This window comes from Rhinatrema bivittatum, chromosome 8 (assembly GCF_901001135.1).
Source record: "Rhinatrema bivittatum chromosome 8, aRhiBiv1.1, whole genome shotgun sequence".
NCBI lineage: Eukaryota > Metazoa > Chordata > Amphibia > Gymnophiona > Rhinatrematidae > Rhinatrema > Rhinatrema bivittatum.
In genome coordinates, this window is record NC_042622.1 from 89,556,878 (window position 1) to 89,577,081 (window position 20,204).

General features: G+C 46.4%; 1 protein-coding gene across 3 annotated transcripts in view; it reads right to left on the reverse strand.

The window, feature by feature from the left end:
* CCDC180 (coiled-coil domain containing 180) overlaps positions 1–20,204 on the reverse strand; it is a 597,826-nt gene that overhangs the window by 391,766 nt on the left and 185,856 nt on the right. For all 3 annotated transcript variants that reach the window (XM_029611950.1, XM_029611952.1, XM_029611951.1), the window contains one exon: positions 9,348–9,427. In XM_029611950.1, the coding sequence (XP_029467810.1) occupies positions 9,348–9,427 (80 nt within the window). The remainder of the gene's footprint in view (positions 1–9,347; positions 9,428–20,204) is intronic.

The window sequence follows — 20,204 nt, forward strand, 5'->3', positions numbered from 1 at the left end:
TATGTTTCGGGCAGGTTCCCAAGTGTCCTCCTCGGAGCCTCAGCCCTCCCAGGCCAATAGATACTCCCAACGGCGGTTGTGGAAGCGTACGTCCCGTACTTCCCGTACTTGATAAACAGGATCCTCGTTCGGGGAGGTGGAGATCGCATCCGGCATGAGCCAATGGAAACGAGAGAGTACCACCGGCTTTAACAACGATACGTGAAATACGTTGTGGATGCGCAGGGAGGACGGAAGACGGAGTCTATAGGACACCAGGCCTACTCGTTCTGCCACCTGGAAAGGACTGCAGTATCTGGATGCCAACTTATGAGATTGTCCAGATAAGTGGAGATTCTTGGTACTTAACCACACTTTAGTACCGGGTAGAAACGTTGGAGCTGCACGTTGGTGGTTATTATAGGTGAACTCAACCCAGGGAAGGAGGGAGACCCAGTTGTCCCTTTTCTGCGAAATGAAGCTGCGGAGAAACATCTTGAGGGAGCAGTTCATCCGCTCGGTTTGCCCGTTTGTCTGTGGGTGGAAAGCGGTAGACAAGTTCAGTTGTACCCCAAACTTTTTGCAGAGGGCACGCCAATACCGGGCTGTAAATTGGGGTCCTCGATCGGAGACAATGCTCTGTGGAAGGCCGTGAGCCCGGAAGATATGTTGCGTGAAAAGAAGTGCTAACTCTGGTGCAGACGGAAGCTTAGGTAGTGGTACCAGGTGAACCATTTTAGAAAAACGGTCCACGGTGACCCAGATTACTGTGTTACCCTCGGAAGGAGGCAAGTCCACCACGAAGTCTGTGGCGATGTGGGTCCATGGTTCTGTAGGTATTGGTAGAGGTTGTAGGAGGCCCCAGGGTCGGCCACCGAGAGGCTTCTGTCGGGCACATACTGGGCATGAGTCTACGTAGAGTCGCACATCCTGCCGTACTCGGGGCCACCAATAATGGCGGTTCAATAGGTCGAGCGTCCTCCCTCTGCCGGCGTGACCTCCAATGAGGGAATCGTGGGCCCACTGCAGGACTTTCTTACGGTCTTTGTGCGAGACAACTATTCTGCCCCGTGTAGAGATCGTGGTGCTGGCTAACTCGATTTTCGCTGGATCGATGACGTATTGGAGGGGTTCCTCCTTTTCTTCCATGATGGCATTCCGAGAGAGCTCATCCGCTCGAACATTCTTAGATGCAGGACGATACTTGAGGGTAAAATCGAAGCGACTAAAGAATAACGACCAACGTGCTTGCCTTGGGTTGAGTCGTTGAGCTTGGCTAAGGAACTCCAAGTTCTTATGGTCGGTATAGACCGTGATGGGGTGAGCGGCTCCCTCCAGCCACTGTCTCCATTCTTCGAGTGCCAACTTAATGGCAAGCAGCTCCTTGTCCCCTATACCGTAGTTACCTTCGGCTGGCGTAAACTTCCTGGAGAAGTAGGAGCAAGGCAGCAGATGCCCGGAGTCGGAGCTTTGAGACAGTAATGCCCCCACGGCTATATTGGAGGCGTCAACCTCCATGAAGAAGGGCCTCGACGGATCCGGGTGGCGTAGACAAGTGTCCAAAAGGAAGGCCTCCTTTAAATCCTCGAAGGCTTTACATGCCTCGGCGGACCAGACGCGCGTGTCGGCCCCCTTTTTGGTCAAGGCGGTCAAAGGTGCTACCAGTCGGGAATACTGCGGTATAAAGTGCCTGTAGAAATTGGCAAATCCTAAAAAACGCTGCAAGGCCTTTAAGCCTACCGGCTGGGGCTAATTCTTAATGGCGGACACCTTACTTGGATCCATGAGGAATCCCGTAGCAGAAACGATGTACCCAAGAAAAGGCAGCGACTCCTGTTCGAAGAGACACTTCTCCAGTTTAGCGTATAAGTGGTGATTACGAAGGATTTGGAGCACTTGCCGAACCTGTTGCCTATGGGAGGTCAAATTCTGTGAGTAGATGAGGACATCGTCTAGGTAGACTATCACACAGGAGTTCAGCAATTCGCGAAGGACCTCATTCATGAGGTGCTGGAACACCGCAGGAGCGTTACACAATCCGAAGGGCATGACCAAGTACTCGTAGTGCCCGTCCCGGGTATTGAACGCTGTCTTCCACTCGTCCCCAGGACGGATATGCACCAAATTGTACGCCCCCCTTAAGTCCAACTTGGTAAACACTCGGGCTCCCTGGAGTTTGTCCAATAATTCTGGAATTAGCGGAAGCGGATAGCGGTTCTTTTTGGTAATGGCATTTAGCCCCCGATAGTCTATGCATGGTCTCAAGGACCCGTCCTTCTTCGCCACAAAGAAGAATCCCGCCCCTGCGGGTGACGTCGACGGTCGGATAAACCCCTTGGCGAGGTTCTCAGCAATGTATTCAGACATTGCTTTGGTCTCGGGTTGTGATAGTGGATACACCCTGCCTCGGGGCGGAGTTGCCCCAGGCATCAGTTCAATGGTGCAATCAAAAGGACGATGTTGGGGCAAAAGTTCTGCTTTTTCCTTAGAAAATACATCCGCGTAGTTCGCGTAATGGCTGGGAAGTGTGAGGCCGGTGCGAGCCAAGGGGATGTGTTGGACTGGTAGAGATTTGATTCAAGACTGGAAGCAGTGAGGACTCCATTGAGTAATCTGTAAATCGTTCCATTGGATTATTGGAGAGTGCTGCTGGAGCCAGGGTAGGCCGAGGACCACCGGATGAACTGACTTCTCCAGGACCAGGAACAAGATCTCCTCAAAGTGTAGTATCCCGGTCTGCATGGTCAGTGGTGCGGTTTCGGTAGAAATGTGGCCAGGCAGGCAGGTTCCTTGTATGGACGTAATCCGTAAAGGAGGTTCCCGGGATTGTGCGGCAAGGTGGAGCTGCTGTACAAGACTGGCAGTGATGAAGTTCCCTCCTGCCCCGGAGTCAATGAGGGCCTGTGTCTTGAAAGACCCTCCGGGATGTCTGAGGGTTATAGAAACGGTACATTGAGGAGCAGCATTCAGACAGCCTAGGAGACACTCCTCCCTTACTCCTAGGTGCGGGAGTTTTCCGCTCGCTCTTTGCATTGAGCGAGGAAGTGACCTTTGCCCCCGCAGTACAGGCACAGTCCCATACTACGGCGCCGCCGCTTCTCTTCAGGTGTCAGGGACGCTCTTCCCAGCTGCATGGGCTCTTCGGTTGCGGCTTCCGTGGACGCACTAGCCCCCTGAGGGCCCGACGTGAACGAGCGAGGAGAGGTTGGAGCCAGCGGGACCAAACGGCATGGAGGACGCCCCTCTTTAGCCCTCTGCTGAAGGCGGAGATCGATGCGGCCAGCCACTTCGATGAGGGCGTTGAGGTCCTCTGGAAGGTCTCGAGCCGCCAGTTCGTCCTTTATCCTTGCAGCAAGACCCTCTAAGAAGATTCCGCGGAGGGCATCGTCCCGCCATCCAACCTCCAATGCGAGGGTACGGAACTCCAAAGCATTATCTGCCAAGGACCGAGTTCCCTGCCTGAGTTGGAGCAATTCGGAGGTCGCGGAGGTCAGGCGGGCTGGTTCATCAAAGGCTGCCTTGAAATCAGCTACGAAGACATTCAAGTCGTTCAGGCCCGGGTCATTCTTCTCCCACATGGGAGATGCCCAGTTCAAAGCCCGACCGTCCAGCAGCGAGAAGATGTATGCCACTTTGACGGCGTCCGAGCGGAACTGGTTGGGCAGGAGGGCGAACCTTACGAAACATTGGTTCAGGAACCCTCTGCAGGCCTTGGAATCCCCCGCGTACCGTGCAGGTGCAGGGAGTTGCGTAGGGGTGTGAAGGGTCACCACTGGAGCAGGAACCGGGTCCGGTACTGGTACTGGCGGACCAGCATCCATCTGAGCGGCCAGTCGCTCCACGGTGGCAGCCAGGGTGTCCAAGACCTGTTGTTGCTGCACTAGCCGTTGAGCCAGTCCGGGAATGGCTTGAAGGACGGCGAGGTCTGCCGGATCCATGGCCTTGCAAACTGTTGACGTCCGGAAGTGGATCCTTGGGCCGACCGCCCGAGGGGCGGACGGGAGGCAGACTTCAGAGCCGGAGATGAGACTTCACCTGGAAACCCGAGCCTCCCCCGGAGGAGCCGTTGGAGACCGGGTCGCTAGGGCTTAGGTGGCTTCGCCCTGGAAGTCCGAGGTCCCCCCAGAAGGAGCCCGTAGGGACCCGGACCGCTGGGACTTAGGAGAGAGGCGAGACAACTGGGAAGACCAGGACCGGACCAGAGTCGGGGAGCGCTGCAGGAGACGTAGATGGTGAAACGGACCAGGATCAAGGCAGGCAGCTGAAGATGGAGTCAGTGAAACGTACCAGGATCAGGGCAGGCGGCTGAAGACGGAATCGATGAAACGGACCAGGATCAGGGCAGGCAGCTGAAGACGGAGTCAGTGAAACGTACCAGGATCAGGGCAGGCGGCTGAAGACGGAGTTGATGAAACGTACCAGGATCAAGCAGGCAGGCAAGAAGCAGGAGCTGGAGAACTGGAACAGGCTAGGAGGGATGCAGGAACCAGAAGGCTAGGAACAGGCAGGCAGGAACGCAGGAACAGGAACCAGCTGGCAACTATCACAAAGCGACCACGTTGCAAGGCACAGGAGGAAGTCAGACGCCGAGTTAAATCCCCCTCGGCGTCTGACGTCATTCAGGAGGCGGAGCTGGGCTTTCGCGCCGGAGGCCCTTCAAAAGGACCTCCCCCGCGCAAGAGCCCTAAGGGCGGGGCCTACTCCTCCGGTGGCGTCTCCCTCGTGGGAGCGCTGCCGACTAGGCCGCAGCTGCTGCGGCGTTGTTGCGGACGTGCCGCGCTCGGGGCCCCAGACCAGGTAGGGGGTTCGGTCGCGAGGAGCGCGACCGAAACCACAACATCATGGAGTAAAATTTTCAGCGCCGAGAAATCAAAGCGCAGATACATTGAGTGTCATGACACAGAATCATCAGCACTGGGGCATCATAGCGCATCAGCACTGAGATACCATGGCATGGAGTACTTGGCGGCAAGTCATCATGGTGAGGAGTCATCAGTACTGAAACAGAATAGCACTAATTCATTGGCACCAAATGAGAAAATATCAGCACTGACACATCAGTCTGCAGAGAAACAAAAACATGAGCTTAAAGTAGCATAGCAGAGAGCTAACTCCAATCTCAACAGTACTATTTATACTCTATCCAGTAATTAAAAAATCAGTCTTGGAGGCAGTGAAGGAAGACCATTATTAGAAATGCATGCATTTGTACCAAAACTGGTCAGATAAACTTAAACCCTATATGAAAAATTTTCCATCCCCTGACTTGCAATCTGACCCATCATCAGAGCCAGTCAGAGAAACATCACCACCAGAGGATACCATATATCCAGCATTTCTACAAAAAAGGGCAGAGGTCATTGCTTGCAAACTGTAGAAAAAAGTAGAAAATGTTGTAGAGTGGCAGGGAGTAATGAAGTTTATTCAACCTCCCAAGCAGTGACATAGCCACGGGTAGGCCTGGATGGGCCCTGGCCCACCCATTTTGGGCTCAGGCCCACCCAATCAGCATTGCCCAGTGGCCCAAGAAGTAAGGCCCTGTTACGGGGCTGCCATGATAGGCCCGGTGCTGCCAGGTGTGCACACCCAGGGAAGCAGCGGTCAAAGAGAGGGGGAGGCCATACCTGGGAACGCTCCAGATTTGGCCCGAAGATTCTGTAATTTTGCAGGAATTGCCGGGTCTCCAGGCCAACATATGAAAACTCCGATTGATCCTTCCTGTAGAAGCAGGCCATAGAAAAAGAGTGCAGGAGCCGTGCAGGCAGGAAGTAAGAGGTGCATCGGTTCCGCATGGGCAAGAAGTAAGGCATATCGGTCCCGCTCAGACAGAAGGCTTGTCTGCCCCATACTGAGAAGAAGAATCAGCATCTCTGCTGCCTTGGGATGGACCATAATCCACCCAATTAGCCCTATATGGTATCCAAAGAAACGGCCCAGTAGCAGGGATGCCACAAACCCCATCCCAAGAGGAGGTCCAGCAACATGCCCACTGTGGAACTTATCCCAAGTCGGCCCAAGAAGGAGGCTTAGAGGCAAGGAGGAGGCTGGTGTTCGATCGGTGTGTTTATGAAAGAGAATGCTTGTGTGTGAGAGCCAGCGAGCATGTGAGGGTGACAGCTTGTATGTACATGAGAAAGAAAGACAGCATGTGAGTATGAAAGCCTGTGTGTGTGTGAGATGGAGACAAGGTATGAGAATGAGAGCTTGTGTGTATGGGTGTTAGAGAGTAAGAGCTTGTCTGTGTGTGTGAGAGAAAAAGACAGCGTATGAAGTTGAGAGCCTGTGTGTGTATGTGAGTTGAGATGGTGACAGCATATGGGAGTGAGAGCTTGTATATGTGTGAAAGTGAGAGTCTATGTGTATGTTTGAGGGAGGAAGGGAAGAAGAAGAAAAAGAGACCCTTAAAAAGGAATTGTGAAAAGAACTAGATAAGAAACATGGAAAAAGGAAGTCGGGATCAACCGGTGAGAAAAATAAGATCAGACAACAAGGTAAAAAAAAAACTGTAACCCATTTTATTTCGATATTTTAGTGATTGGCATATGCTATCTTTGGGAATGTGCATTATATATTTGTATTTTGCTCTTTCTTCAGAATTCCACTGTTCTGTCTGGTTTCTTGGGCTTTCCATTTCAGTTTTGTTTGCATGTTTTTGTTTCTAATTTGCAGTCCCTTAATTTGTATTAGGTAAGGGTCAATCTGTATTCTGCAAATGTGACTGAGATGCAGTATTTCTGTTAGCGTATGGTTTCTCTGTAGGGATTTGTAGCAGTACGGCTTGCCCTGTTTTCCCATAGGTGATGTATTAGTGTTCTAGAGCCTATTATAATATTTGCATTGCTGACTTTTTATAGACAAGGTTGCTGCTGTTTGAGTCCTGAGATTAAGTACTGGTATGGTATGGCAAGGTTCTAGGTTATTTTTTTGTTGTTGTTTGTTTGTTAATTCACAAACTGTTTGTCAGTGGGGTGTTTAGTTTGCTGTTACTGAGATGAGTGTGTGTGTGCATGTGTGGAAGATGGGAAGAACTGAATGAGTGTGTATGTGTATGAGAGTCTGGGGTGAATGGAAAGTAAGAGATTGAGTGTGGGTGTAAGGGATGATATCAGCAAGCTTGTTGTTCTCGGTCTCCATCTGCTAGCTGGGGAACATAACCCATGCATTTGTACTGGTCTGGTTGGATGAAGAGGAATGAGAAATTAGACCCACTAGTTTTATCTTTGTGAAACAGTCTAACCATAGAAAAGCCTTCCTCGATCTGAGGATACTCACCCTCTACTAATTGAACCCCACTATCACTTTCCTTCAGGGCCCTGAGATCCAACAGCAAAGTACTAGACTTGGAGGACATTTTGTCCTCTCCAGCCTCCTCCCTCTTCCTTACTCTCTTTTGCTGTGACACCTTGGAGGATTTGTACTATCAAGGAAGGTCCTGAGGCTGAGATCTGCCCCATACAAAATACCTGATGTAGGTATTTTTAAAATTCTGCTGACATTGCAGACTAGGAGGAAGAGGGAACAATTTCCAATAAAGAGGATGCTGGCCCTTTAAGAGACACTGTCACTGCAGCCCCAGAGGAACTCGTAGCTACCTCTTGTCCCAAAGGAATCAGAGAAGGTGGCCCCAAAGCAACTTCCATTGGATAAGACTCCAAAATGGCTGTTGTTCCTGCCACGGCAGCAAGCACAGCAGCGGGAACAAGCTGGACCAAATGTCCCGCTGATGCAGGTTTCTCACTCTCCCTGGCCACCCCAGGAGAGCAGCCTACATGTGCCACTCTGTCTCCTTCTCTTTACAACACACACGGCATAGCCTAGTTCCCCCCATTAGCCGCTGACATAATCCACAGCTCTGAGCGTGGGCTTCTTCCTGCAGTCAGTTGGAGCCACCATCACTCAATCATGGCCCCGCATTGAGGAGAAAAAATTTTAAATAATGTCACTCACTCCTTGACTGCTGGTAAGTCACTCTGCCAAATATCTCAGGCTGTTTCTTTTTTGAGGAGAAGGAGACTTGGAAGAAGGCAGGTGGGGGGAGGGTAATTAACTGAAAACATGTAACCCCTATTTCATACACAGGAAGACCCCTGATCGAGGACACTGCTCGAGGGAGGGAGTATGCAACTTTCACCACAAGAGCTGCCCATCCAGAATCTAGCAATTTCTCTTCAGCCGGCATTACCAGACCTCAGCTCAGAACACAGGATGCACTCCTACCATCTACTGGAGATATAGAATGCTGGCAGGCTGAGGTCAGCACAAGAGCCTATGATGTCAGCAAGCCTGTTGGTCTCTATCTCCATCTACTGATGGGAGGGCATAAACCATCCTTCTGGACTTGTCTAACTGATGAAAAGGAAAGCATCACTATATATACAGAAGTATGAGATAATACAATGTTTCTGCTGTGAACATTCCAAACCTCAGCACAGGAAGGTAAAATGATTTGCTCAAGGTCACAGAGGGAATGGAATCAGGGTTTCCAGGTTCACATCTCTACTACCATCTCTTTAGCCCTGTACCCAAGACAGGAGGACCAAGCTGTTGATGATACAAGCTACTTCCAATTTGGGAAGGGTCATTTTCAAATAGCATGGGAAAACAGGGTTCAAATCCCAATGCCGCTTCTGGTGACCTTGGGCAAGTCACTTTATCATCCTTTGTCTCAGGTACAAACTTAGGGACAGATTCATTAAGGCTTTTCTTCCATTTTTTGACTATGGGAAAAACCCTTAATGAATCAGGTGCTTACTGCTTAGAGTGGAAGCCTTTTGGAGATAGGGAAATACCTACAGTACCTGAATATAACCTACTTTGAAGTGCTGAAAAGTGGAAAATAAATAAATAAAGCTGGAGGAAGCTGGAATCTGCATAGGCTAAAGTCTGTGGGTACTTTTTATCTGTAGACTTTAGCCAGAATTTTAGAAGCAAATTTGTGTACATAAATCTACAGAAAGTTTGTGGATGTCCATGGAACCCTGTGCAGCATACAAATAGAAAGCTTCACTGGCTCAAGACCAGGTTCAACTTTGAGCATGTGAATTTATATGCACCTTAAAAAATGGATATCTGCATAAATCCGCCTCCTATCCCAAGTCCACTCACTAGAATACCTATTTAGTATGCATGTAAAAGTATGCACAAAACTATGTACCATGCATACACACTGGGTTTTATACACAGAAGTGCCTTTGGAAATTACTCAAAAGAATTATCTTCATACTAAGCAGCCTAACTTTTTCCATTCAGGGTTACTCCCCATTTTAGAAGGTTTAAAGTATGGGAAACCTAGTTTGGAATCAAACTCAGACTTCCACCTAGCAGCACACATATTGTAGCATGCAAATGACCCAGTATTTGATGCTCACCAATTTCTTTGTTTAGATCCACAAGAATGGTATACCATTCATCTACCTGGGATTTTGTGCTTATTGGAGGTAACAGCTCCCTGTCAAAAAAGGGAAAAAGTTGTTTTTAGAATCATACACCTACAAACCAGTAATTCAATCTCATTCTCATTGTGACACAGCTGTGGCCCTAGACCTGCAAATGTCATTCTGCAGTACTGTGATAAGAATGATAACAAAAGCCGCAGCTGCTATACTAGAATCAGAATGTATATTATACCAGACTCTGGGGCGATGTAATAAAAGGCGTGAACATTAGCACAGGTTTTACTTCTGTTTTAGCATGCATGTTTCTGGCATAAGTTAACTCTGGTATGTAACAGGGGTTTAACTTCTAAAAAATGCACGCTAAAAGAGGAACAAAACCAGCACTACAATTAGCATGGGTGCATGCAAATCCCATATAGAAGAAGGCATTAGTTATTCCTCAGCAATGCAGAGAGATGCGTTAAAGGGCAGACAGCTTAAAGCACATTTTCTTAACATTGGAAATTTAACTCATGGGTCAGAGCAGGAGTAAAACCTAATTCATGTTTCTGGTTGCCTTATTATACTATTGCTTTGCCCAGTGTGGTAGTGTCTAGCTGCTTCTACCATATTGGGCATAGCAATAGAATAACTTTGGCCACCAGAAATGTGAGTTTACTCCACTTTGGACCCAGGAGTTTAATTTCCGGTACTCTCAGGAAGGGCACCTACAGTTGAACAGAAAATTGGCACTATGCATCCAATTTTGGAGTACTGTTTAATTCTAAATGCCCACCCCAGGAAGCTTACACTTTGTTCAACTGGCTGTAAGTGCCCACTCCAAAGATCAAATTCTTGCATCCAAGGCCCTTTTGGCAGAGAATGGCAAGTAAAATCAAAATTTAAGCTATCTGGTGTGGGCAACTACAGCTAGCCTAACAAAACATAAACTCTCTGGGGGGCACCTGAAACTGAACAGAATGTCAATGTTGGATGCACAACGACAAAAGGCATATTGGTGCCCACCCTAGAGAGCTTATGCTTTGATTTTCCTTGCCATGCCTTGCCAAAATGGCACTGCATGTGAGATTGTACTATGCATCCCAATTTATGGGTACATTCTCTCATTCAAGGCCTTTTTGACAAGGCATGCTAAGTAAAATAACAGAATAAGTTCTCTGAAGTACGCAGCTAGATGAACAAAGCATAGGCTGTCTGGATGGACATTAAGTGCACTTTAGCACTACATGTGCATGTGCTATCCAGCTATTCAGGAAAACAAAGAAAGCCTGTGACTGGTGCCTGTCTTAGAGAACTTGGAAATTTAACTCCTGGGTCTGAGGTAGAGGAAACTCACATTTCTGGTGGTAAATGCTGTCTATTGTTGTGTCCAGTTTGATACTCCATCTCAGACCCAGGATGATTTGCATTTCCAATATAAGCTCTCTGGTGTGCGCACTTACAGCTGAACAGTACGTCAAAGTCGGAATGCACAACATCAAGTGCATACCATTCAGCTGAAGATGCCTTCCCAAGAGAACCTATGTTTTGTTCAGCTGTACGTGCAAGCCCCAGAGAAACTCACATTTCTGGTGGCCAATGTTATTCTATTGTGCGCCCAGTCTGGTAGTAAGACATTACCACATGGTCACAGCAACAGAATATCATGGCCACCAGAAATGTGAGTTAACTTTTACTCCACTTCAGGCCAAGGAATTAACCTGAAAATTCATTTAAGTGCATTAAACCAGGAAAACGGAAGTAAGCACCTGAAGTTGGAAGGAATGTGACCAAAACTGATTTGCATGTAAGATTGTGCCTAGTGCCAATCTCGCATGTATGACCATTTTGCCAAGTGAAATCAAAGGGTAATCTCTCTGGAACAGGCCACTAGAGCCAATTGAGATGCACAGCAACAAAATTCATGCTGTTCAGCTGTAGGTGCCTGCTCTATTTATTTATTTATTTAATTGTATGTTTTTATATACCGAAGTTTAGCGATGGCCTTCTCTCCGGTTTACAGGTATAACAATAGTTTACATGAAAGATCAACGGTTTACATTAATAACTGATGGAGGTGGCGCAGACCTTCACTCCGAAATACAAGTAAAAACAGGTTTACAAGAACAGGCAGACGGATTACATAGTAACTGTGGGAGGGGTTATAACAAGATTATATGAACAGTCATACTATGTACATTAATACCGAAGGGGTATGTCATGGTAATTATGTCATCTAGTTTTAGTGGTTGGTAATTATGTCATCTAGTTTTAGTGAGAGTTTAGTTTCTAGAGTTTAATTTCTAGAGAGTTTAGTTTCTAGAGAGTTTTCCCTTTGATTTCACTTGGCATGTGACCAAGAAGGTCTTTCTGAGCATTCACAGATCTTCCCATGCAGCAACTGCCACACAAGTCTACTCAGTCTTTCTAGCAAGCTGATCGTCAACTCCAAGGAGAGGAGGATGAGATTGTATGGCTGATTTGTCTTGCTGTTTAGGAGACCATCTGTTGCAGGTGAGCAACTTTGCTTTCTCTGTGTTGTCAAGCATCTGCCACTCAAGTGGGCACTCCCAAGCTGAATGATGCATAAAAATAATTATTACATTTTTATGTTACAGAGTAATATGTAACTCATATTATGCTAGAGGCTGGAGGGTTGAAGTAATTAATTAAATAAGATTTTTAGAACTGTCTGCCCAAAATTGCTGTTTTGAGGTGGAGCATTTTCTATGCAGTAATGAGCAGTAAAGATATGGATGGAAGACTGACAGCCTTGCATGTATCTTCTATGGAGGTAGAGCAAAGATGTGCTAAGGAAGATGCAGTAGCCTGATCTGATGGACCTTTATTTTACCTTGGAGATGGAGTCCTGACTAATTATAACAGTAGAGATGAACTCTTATATCCAAGCTGAAAGAGTTCTCTTTGTAAATGAAGAACTCTGATTGACTGGGTTGAAAGCAACAAGCAGCTGTGAAGACTTTCTATAGGAGTTTGTTCTTTGTAAACAACAGAACAAAAAAGGCTCTTCTGCAGTCCAATGTATGAAGAGCCTATTCACTTTTCTTGGTGTATAGATTTGTGAAACATGTTGGCAAGACAACAGATTGATTTAAATGAAATTGGGAAACGTTTGGTAGAAATTTAGGATGAGTTTTCAAAACTACTGTGCTATGGAAAATGTGAGTATAGGGAAAATATGATGCCAAAGCAGGAATAGCTGCTATTAAAAATAAAACTTTTTAAGAGAGGAACTTCTGCTCTGCTTTTGCCAAAAGTTCAAATGATGGTTTTATGAATTAAGTTGGAACTACTTTTAGATCCCAGGGATAGGGGGATCTTTTATCAGAGATTAAATATGATTTAGGCCTTTCATGAATGTGATGACTGTAGGTTGATGAGAAATAGGAAGACCATTGAAATTTTCATGGTAAACTACCATAACACTGAGATGAATTCTAAGAGTTTTCAATCCTGACTAAGAAAGGTTTAACAGGTATTGAAGTAATATGGGTCTTGTTGCAGAGTATTGCATCAGAAAATGGACCTTTTCCATCTGAAGTTATAAGATCTTCTTGTTGAGCATTTTCCAGATGCTAGGAAATCTTTACCTACTTCAGAAGGCAATTGTAGAGAAGATACTAGTTTGTTTCAACATCCATGCAGTCAGAACCAATGATTGAAGGTTGACATGTAGAAGATTTCCTTTGCTCTGAGTGATCAGGGATGAGAATATGCATAATCTTACCAGATGTTGAACAGCTATGCACTGTAGCCATGGAAACCAAATCTGGTAAGGCCAAAATGGGGCTATCAAAATTATTTTATCCTTCTCTCTTCTTAACTTTAAACTACCTTGGTTATAAGTGGAATTGGGGGACATACATAAAGAAATCCTTGACTCTACAGAACTGAAAAAGCATCTCCTACCAGAATGTTCTTGGCTGGTATTCTGGAGCAGTACATGAGAACTTTGTTGTTAATGGTATTGCAAATAGATCTCTGATCAGAATGCCTCAGAGTTGCAATAGTTCATGGGCTACTAAATTATCTAATGACTATTCAAGTGGCTGTAACTGGCAACCTAATCTATCTGCTATCTCATTTTCTCTCCCCGGGAGATATACAGCTTGAAGAAATATTATTTGGGAAATTACCTTTTTCTAAATCTTACAGGCTTCCTGAAAAAGATACAAACTATGATTACTTGATTGTCTGTTTGGATTAAGATTACCCTGTTCTTTACCCAAGGACTGAACATCTTGAGAGCACTGAATATGGCTCTCAATTCTAAGTGGTTCATATGCAGTAATTTTTAACATAAGTGGTTGAAATGAGCTTCCCAACCCTGTTTGGATGCATCTGTGGTTTCTGATTTCTTATACTGTGGTTGGTGAAAGAATTGATTTCGGAATAGGTTGTATGGATTTAATCACTATATGAGAGAATAGGCAAGAGTAGTGGATATTGCTGAAAATGCTGGTTCCACTGGAAATTTAGATGCCAATAAGTTGGTCTCACAGCAAAGCATGTTAAAGGGGTGACATGGATTGTTTCTGCCATGTGATGCAACATCTGCAAAAAGCAATGTAGTAACATAGTAAATGTCAGCAGAACAAGACCCAAGCAATTCATCCAGTCTGCCCAGCATCTCTCTTTTTTATTAGTATTATGTATTTATTTTATTCTTAGGGTAATTGTTGTTCTATGTGATTACCCCAGTCAACACCAGTTTTCCTTTTCTTCGTTTCCATCATTTAGCCACTAGGAATCCTCTGAGTTTAGCCCATGCCCTTTTGAATTCCATTACTGTCTTTGTCCTTACTATCTCCTCTGGGAGGGCATTCCATGCATCCACCACCCTTTCCATGAAGAAATACTTCCTGATGTTGGTCCTGACTCAACCCCCTTGGAGCTTCACATTATGACCCCTTGTTCTATAGTTTTTTTTCCATCAAAAAAGGTTTTATTCCTGTGCATTATTAATATCTTTCAGGTAATTAAAATCTGTATCATATCACCCCTGCCTCTCCTCTCCTCCAGCGTATACATATTTAAGTCTTTCAATCTCATTTCATAACTCTTTTGGTGCTGACCCCACACTATTTCTGTTGCCTTTCTATTGACTGTTTCCATCTTGTTTCTATCCTTTTTGAGATGTGGACTCCAGAACTGAACACAATACTCCAGATGAGGCCTCACCAACGACCTACAGAGACATTTTCACATCCTTTTTCCTGCTGGTTATGCCTCTCTCTATGCAGCCCATCATCCCTCTGGCCTTAGCTACTGCCTTGGCACACTGCTTCACCATAGTCAGATCATCAGACATTATCACCCTGAGGTCTCTCTCCTAGTCCATATACATAAGATGTTCACCCTTCATCCTGTACAGCTCCTTTGGATTTCTGCACTCCAAATGCATTACTCTGCACTTCTTGGCACTGAAACCCAACTGTAAAACCTTTGACCACTCTTCAAGTTTTCTTAGATTGCTTTTCATTCTCGCCACTCCTTCAGGGGTGTCTACTCTTTTGCAGATCTTAGTGTCATCTGTAAAAACCCAAACTTTTCTTTCTAACCCCTTCCGCATTATTGCTCACAAAGATACTGAAGAGAACCAGACCCAGAACCGATCCCAGAGGCACTCATCATGCTTCCCTTCTCAGCGTAGGTTCATTTATGACTACTTGCTATCATTTATTAGTCAACCAATTTATGATCCATTCCACCACCTTGGGACCCAGTCCCAGACTTTTTAATTTGTTCATGAGCCTCCTATATGAAACCGTATCAAAAACTTTGCTGAAATCCTGATAATTCATATCAAGTGTTCTTCTTTGATTTAACTCTCTAGTCACCCAATCAAAAAAGTCAATCAGATTTGTCTAGTTTGATCTTCCGCTGGTAAAATCATGCTGTTTCAGATCATGCAACTCACTGCTTTGAAGACAGTACACTGTTCTTTCCTTCTGAAACATCTCCATTAAATTTCCCATCACTGAGTTAAGGCTAACTGGCCTGTAGTTTCCAAGCTCCTCCCTGCTACCATTCTTGTGAAGCAGGACCACCACTGCCACTCTTCAATCTTGCAGCATCACTCCCGTTTCCAAGGATCTATTGAACAGGTCTATCAGTGGATTCACCAGCACCTCTCTGAAATCCTTCAGTATCCTGGGATTTATTTCATCTGGCTTCATGGACTTTCTACTTTCAGTTTCACTAGTACCTCCCATATACTCTCTTCTGTAAATGAGTGGTATCCACCCCACTCCCAGCCATGCTCTTACCAGCTAGCATTGGTCCTTCCCCATGGTCTTCTTTGGTGAACACTGAAATTAAGTGTTTGTCTAATGCTTCTTCTTTTTCCTCATCTTTTTTCACACATATGACACTTGTCTCCATTCAATCTTACAATATCACCTCTGGCCTTCCTCCTTTCTCTGATATATCTGAAAAATGTTTTGTTACCTTGCTTTACCTCTTTGGCGATCCTTTCTTCTACTTGAGCTTTTGTCATCCTGATTTATTTTTGTCTCTTTCATCTTCACCAGATATTCTTCTCTGTAAGCCTCTTTATGTGATCCTTTGTACTTTTTGAATGCTGATCTTTTTGCTTTTATTTTTTCAGCTATCTCTTTAGATAAGCATATCAGTTTCCTTTTCCTTTTATTCACTTTTTTACATAAAGATTTGCTGCCTTTGTTATAGCTCCTTTTAATTTAGCCCACTATTGTTCCACTTCTCCCATCTCCTCCTAAGCTTCTAGCTCCCCCATTTTATCAAAGCCTGCATTTCTGAAGTCGATTACTTTGATCTTCGTGTGACTTCTCTCCATCTTAGACACTATGGGGCGGATTTTAAGAGCCCTGCTCGCCTAAATCCGCCCAAATCCGGGCGGATTTAGGCGAGCAGGGCCCTGCGCGCCGGTGAGCCTATTTTACATAGGCCTACCGGCGCGCGCAGAGCCCCGGGACTCGCGTAAGTCCCGGGGTTTTCTGAGGGGGGCGTGTTGGGGGCAGGCCCGAACCGCGCGGCGTTTTCGGGGCGGGCCCGGGGGCGGTCCGGGGGCGTGGCCGCGCCCTCCGGACCCGCCCCCAGGTCGCGTCCCGGCACGCTAGCGGCCCGCTGGCGCGCGGGGATTTACGTCTCCCTCCGGGAGGCGTAAATCCCCCGACAAAGGTAAGGGGGGGGTTTAGACAGGGCCGGGCGGGTGGGTTAGGTAGGGGAAGGGAGGGGAAGGTGAGGGGAGGGCAAAAGAAAGTTCCCTCTGAGGCCGCTCCGATTTCAGAGCGGCCTCGGAGGGAACGGGGGTAGGCTGCGCGGCTCGGCGCGCACCGGCTATACGGAATTGATAGCCTTGCGCGCGCCGATCCCGGATTTTAGCGGCTACGCGCGTATCTACTAAAATCCCGCGTACTTTTGCTTGCGCCTGATGCGCCAGCAAAAGTACGCCAAATCACGCGGTTTGAAAATCTACCCCTATATCAAACCATACCGTCTGATGATCAATGGCACTTAGATGGGCACCTACCCTGACATTAGAGATGATATCTCTGTTTGTGAGCACCACTTCCAGTAACACTTCTCCCATCATGGGTTCCATCACCATTTGTCTAAGGAGAGCCTCTTAAAAGGCATCCACAAGACAGACACTAGAATTAACTACCTTATATTTGCTTTTTATTTCAGGCACACAAAAACTCGAAACAATTACCTACCTTATGCTAGCTTTTATTTCAGGTACACACACTAAAGAATATACTTCACTATTTCACCGCCCCCCCCCCCCCCCCCCCCAAATTTTTTAAGTGGTAAGATTTCCCAAAGTAATACTCACTGATCTGCTTCAACCAGCAGCAAAAGCCTCTTCTCAATACTCTCAGAGGATTGAAGGTTACTGAGCTCTTCCCCTGCAATATATCTTGTGCTTCAAAGGCAAGTTAGTACTAAAAAACCCCTTTGCTGATTTGCACTTCAATTAGTTAGCCTGAGTGACTGATCATCTTTAGACAGCAGCAAAATCTTCTTCCCTTTTCAATACTCCCACAGGATTCATACCCACTATTTCATCAAAGGCTCCTATTACACTCTAATAATGCCTTAAGTTGTGCAACCTGACAATATCTTTCTATATTTGGCACCCCCAGGCTCCCTCTTCATTTAGGTAAATACATTATGACCTTAGAAATCCTTGGGGGTTTCCTACTCTAAATGGCCCAAAGTTCTAAGTGCTCTCTTTATAGAGATTGCAACGAGTGTTGTGAACTATATGACTAGTGGACCCTTGGGCCGGCCTACAGGAGACTTGGGAAGGACTTCACTGGTCTCAACTAGACAGGCCGGGAGGCAGATTTCAGGCGGGTAGGTGGTGTCAGCTTCACCCTGGAAGCTGGTACTCCCCCGGGAGGAGCCCTTAGGAGCCCAGCTGCGGGACTTAGGCGATTCACCCTGGAAGTCGGAGCCCCCCCGGGAGGAGCCAGTAGGAGCCCGACCACTGGGACTTAGGCGAAGCTCGGAGTTGGACCTTGGACAGGTATGGCGGCCGGTGGGGCGAAAGCAGGCAGGTACCAGGCTTGGCTAAAGCTGGCAGGAACCAGTGTCGGGCTGTAGGCAGGCAGGAACCAGGCTTGGCTGAAGCTGGTAGGAACCAGGCTCAGGCTGTAAGCATGCAGGAACCAGGCTTGGGCTGTAGGCAGGCAGGGACCAGACGTGGCTGAAGCTGGCAGGAACCAGGCTCGGGCTGTAGGCAGGCAGGAACCAGGCTTGGCTGAAGCTGGTAGGAACCAGGCTCGGGATGTAAGCATGCAGGAACCAGGCTCGGGCTGTAGGCAGGCAGGAACCAGGCTTGGCTGAAGCTGGCAGGAACCAGGCTCGGGCTGTAGGCAGGCAGGAACCAGCCTCGAGCTGTAGGCAGGCAGGAGCCAGGCTCGGGCTGTAGGCAGGCAGGAACCAGGCTTGGCTGAAGCTGGCAGGAACCCTAGAAGGCACAAGCTGGAAAGGAAGAGGCTGGTACAAGAGAGCAAGACAAGTACCAGCATGGCAGGCAGGCAGGCAAGAACGGAGTGGCTAGAGCACTAGCGAACTCCGGGGCTCGAGGCAACAGGGGACTGAAGGAACCCTGTTGCAAGGCGCTGATCAGGCATCCGCGGTGACCCTAAGTAGACCACGGCGTCTGACATCAGGCTAGGGGCGGAGCCATCCTTGGGCGGGAAACTGTCTAGAAAGGTGCGGGGAAGCTGCACGCGCTCGCCTAGAGGCTGGCCATCAATGGCGTCTCCCCCGCGGAGACGCCCAGGATCCAACTCCGCTTCACTGCTAGCTGGAAGAGACCTCCGAGGTAAGGGCCGGGACGCGAGCCTCGCGGACTGAACCGCAACAACGGGTTCTACAGGTTCAGTATCTCCCCCATGTAATAATATTCAGCTCTAAGGTACAATACTAAATCGGAGTACACACATAATTCCTAATCTGAATAATCTATATAAATGCTTAAATGAATAATTATTTTGAATACAAATTTACAAAAATTACCCTTTTATTATAAAAATGAATTTACAACAAAATACAAAATATCACATATATAATATAAACCACCACCATGTATGCTGTACATACCTCAAAGTACTTTACATTTAAAATTGTGAAAATGGAAATGATCATAATCCACCATCCTTTCATTCATACACAACATCCACACTCATATATACGAATCACTCAATGTTGCTCTTCCATCAACACTATACACCTATTAAGTTTCAAATATACATAAGTACAATTTTTTTAATACTTAATTTCCGCATACAGTGACAAATCTGCCCTGACAATGAGCCCTGCTGTTTGCCTGTCTGGCTTCTTCAGGGGGGATCACCTTCACTTTTTGCCCTCTGTTAAATATAGTTTATAATCATATTTTATTCATGGGTTTCTAAAATGGATGTCACTACATAATATTTGATTGAAGCGCCGAAAAAATAGTGGAAAGTGTTCTAAACATCAAAATCACAGAACATATAGAAAGACATGGTTTAATGGAACAAAGTCAGCATGGCTTTACCCAGGGCAAGTCTTGCCTCACAAATCTGCTTCACTTTTTCGAAGGAGTTAATAAACATGTGGATAAAGGTGAACCAGTAGATATAGTATACTTGGATTTTCAGAAGGCGTTTGACAAAGTTCCTCATGAGAGGCTTCTAGGAAAAGTAAAAAGTCATGGGATAGGTGGCGATGTCCTTTCGTGGATTGCAAACTGGCTAAAAGTCAGGAAACAGAGAGTAGGATTAAATGGGCAATTTTCTCAGTGGAAGGGAGTGGACAGTGGAGTGCCTCAGGGATCTGTATTGGGACCCTTACTTTTCAATATATTTATAAATGATCTGGAAAGAAATACGACGAGTGAGATAATCAAATTTGCAGATGACACAAAATTGTTCAGAGTAGTTAAATCACAAGCAGATTGTGATAAATTGCAGGAAGACCTTGTGAGACTGGAAAATTGGGCATCCAAATGGCAGATGAAATTTAATGTGGATAAGTGCAAGGTGATGCATATAGGGAAAAATAACCCATGCTATAATTACACAATGTTGGGTTCCATATTAGGTGCTACAACCCAAGAAAGAGATCTAGGTGTCATAGTGGATAACACATTGAAATCGTCGGTACAGTGTGCTGCGGCAGTCAAAAAAGCAAACAGAATGTTGGGAATTATTAGAAAGGGAATGGTGAATAAAACGGAAAATGTCATAATGCCTCTGTATCGCTCCATGGTGAGACCGCACCTTGAATATTGTGTACAATTCTGGTTGCCGCATCTCAAAAAAGATATAATTGCGATGGAGAAGATACAGA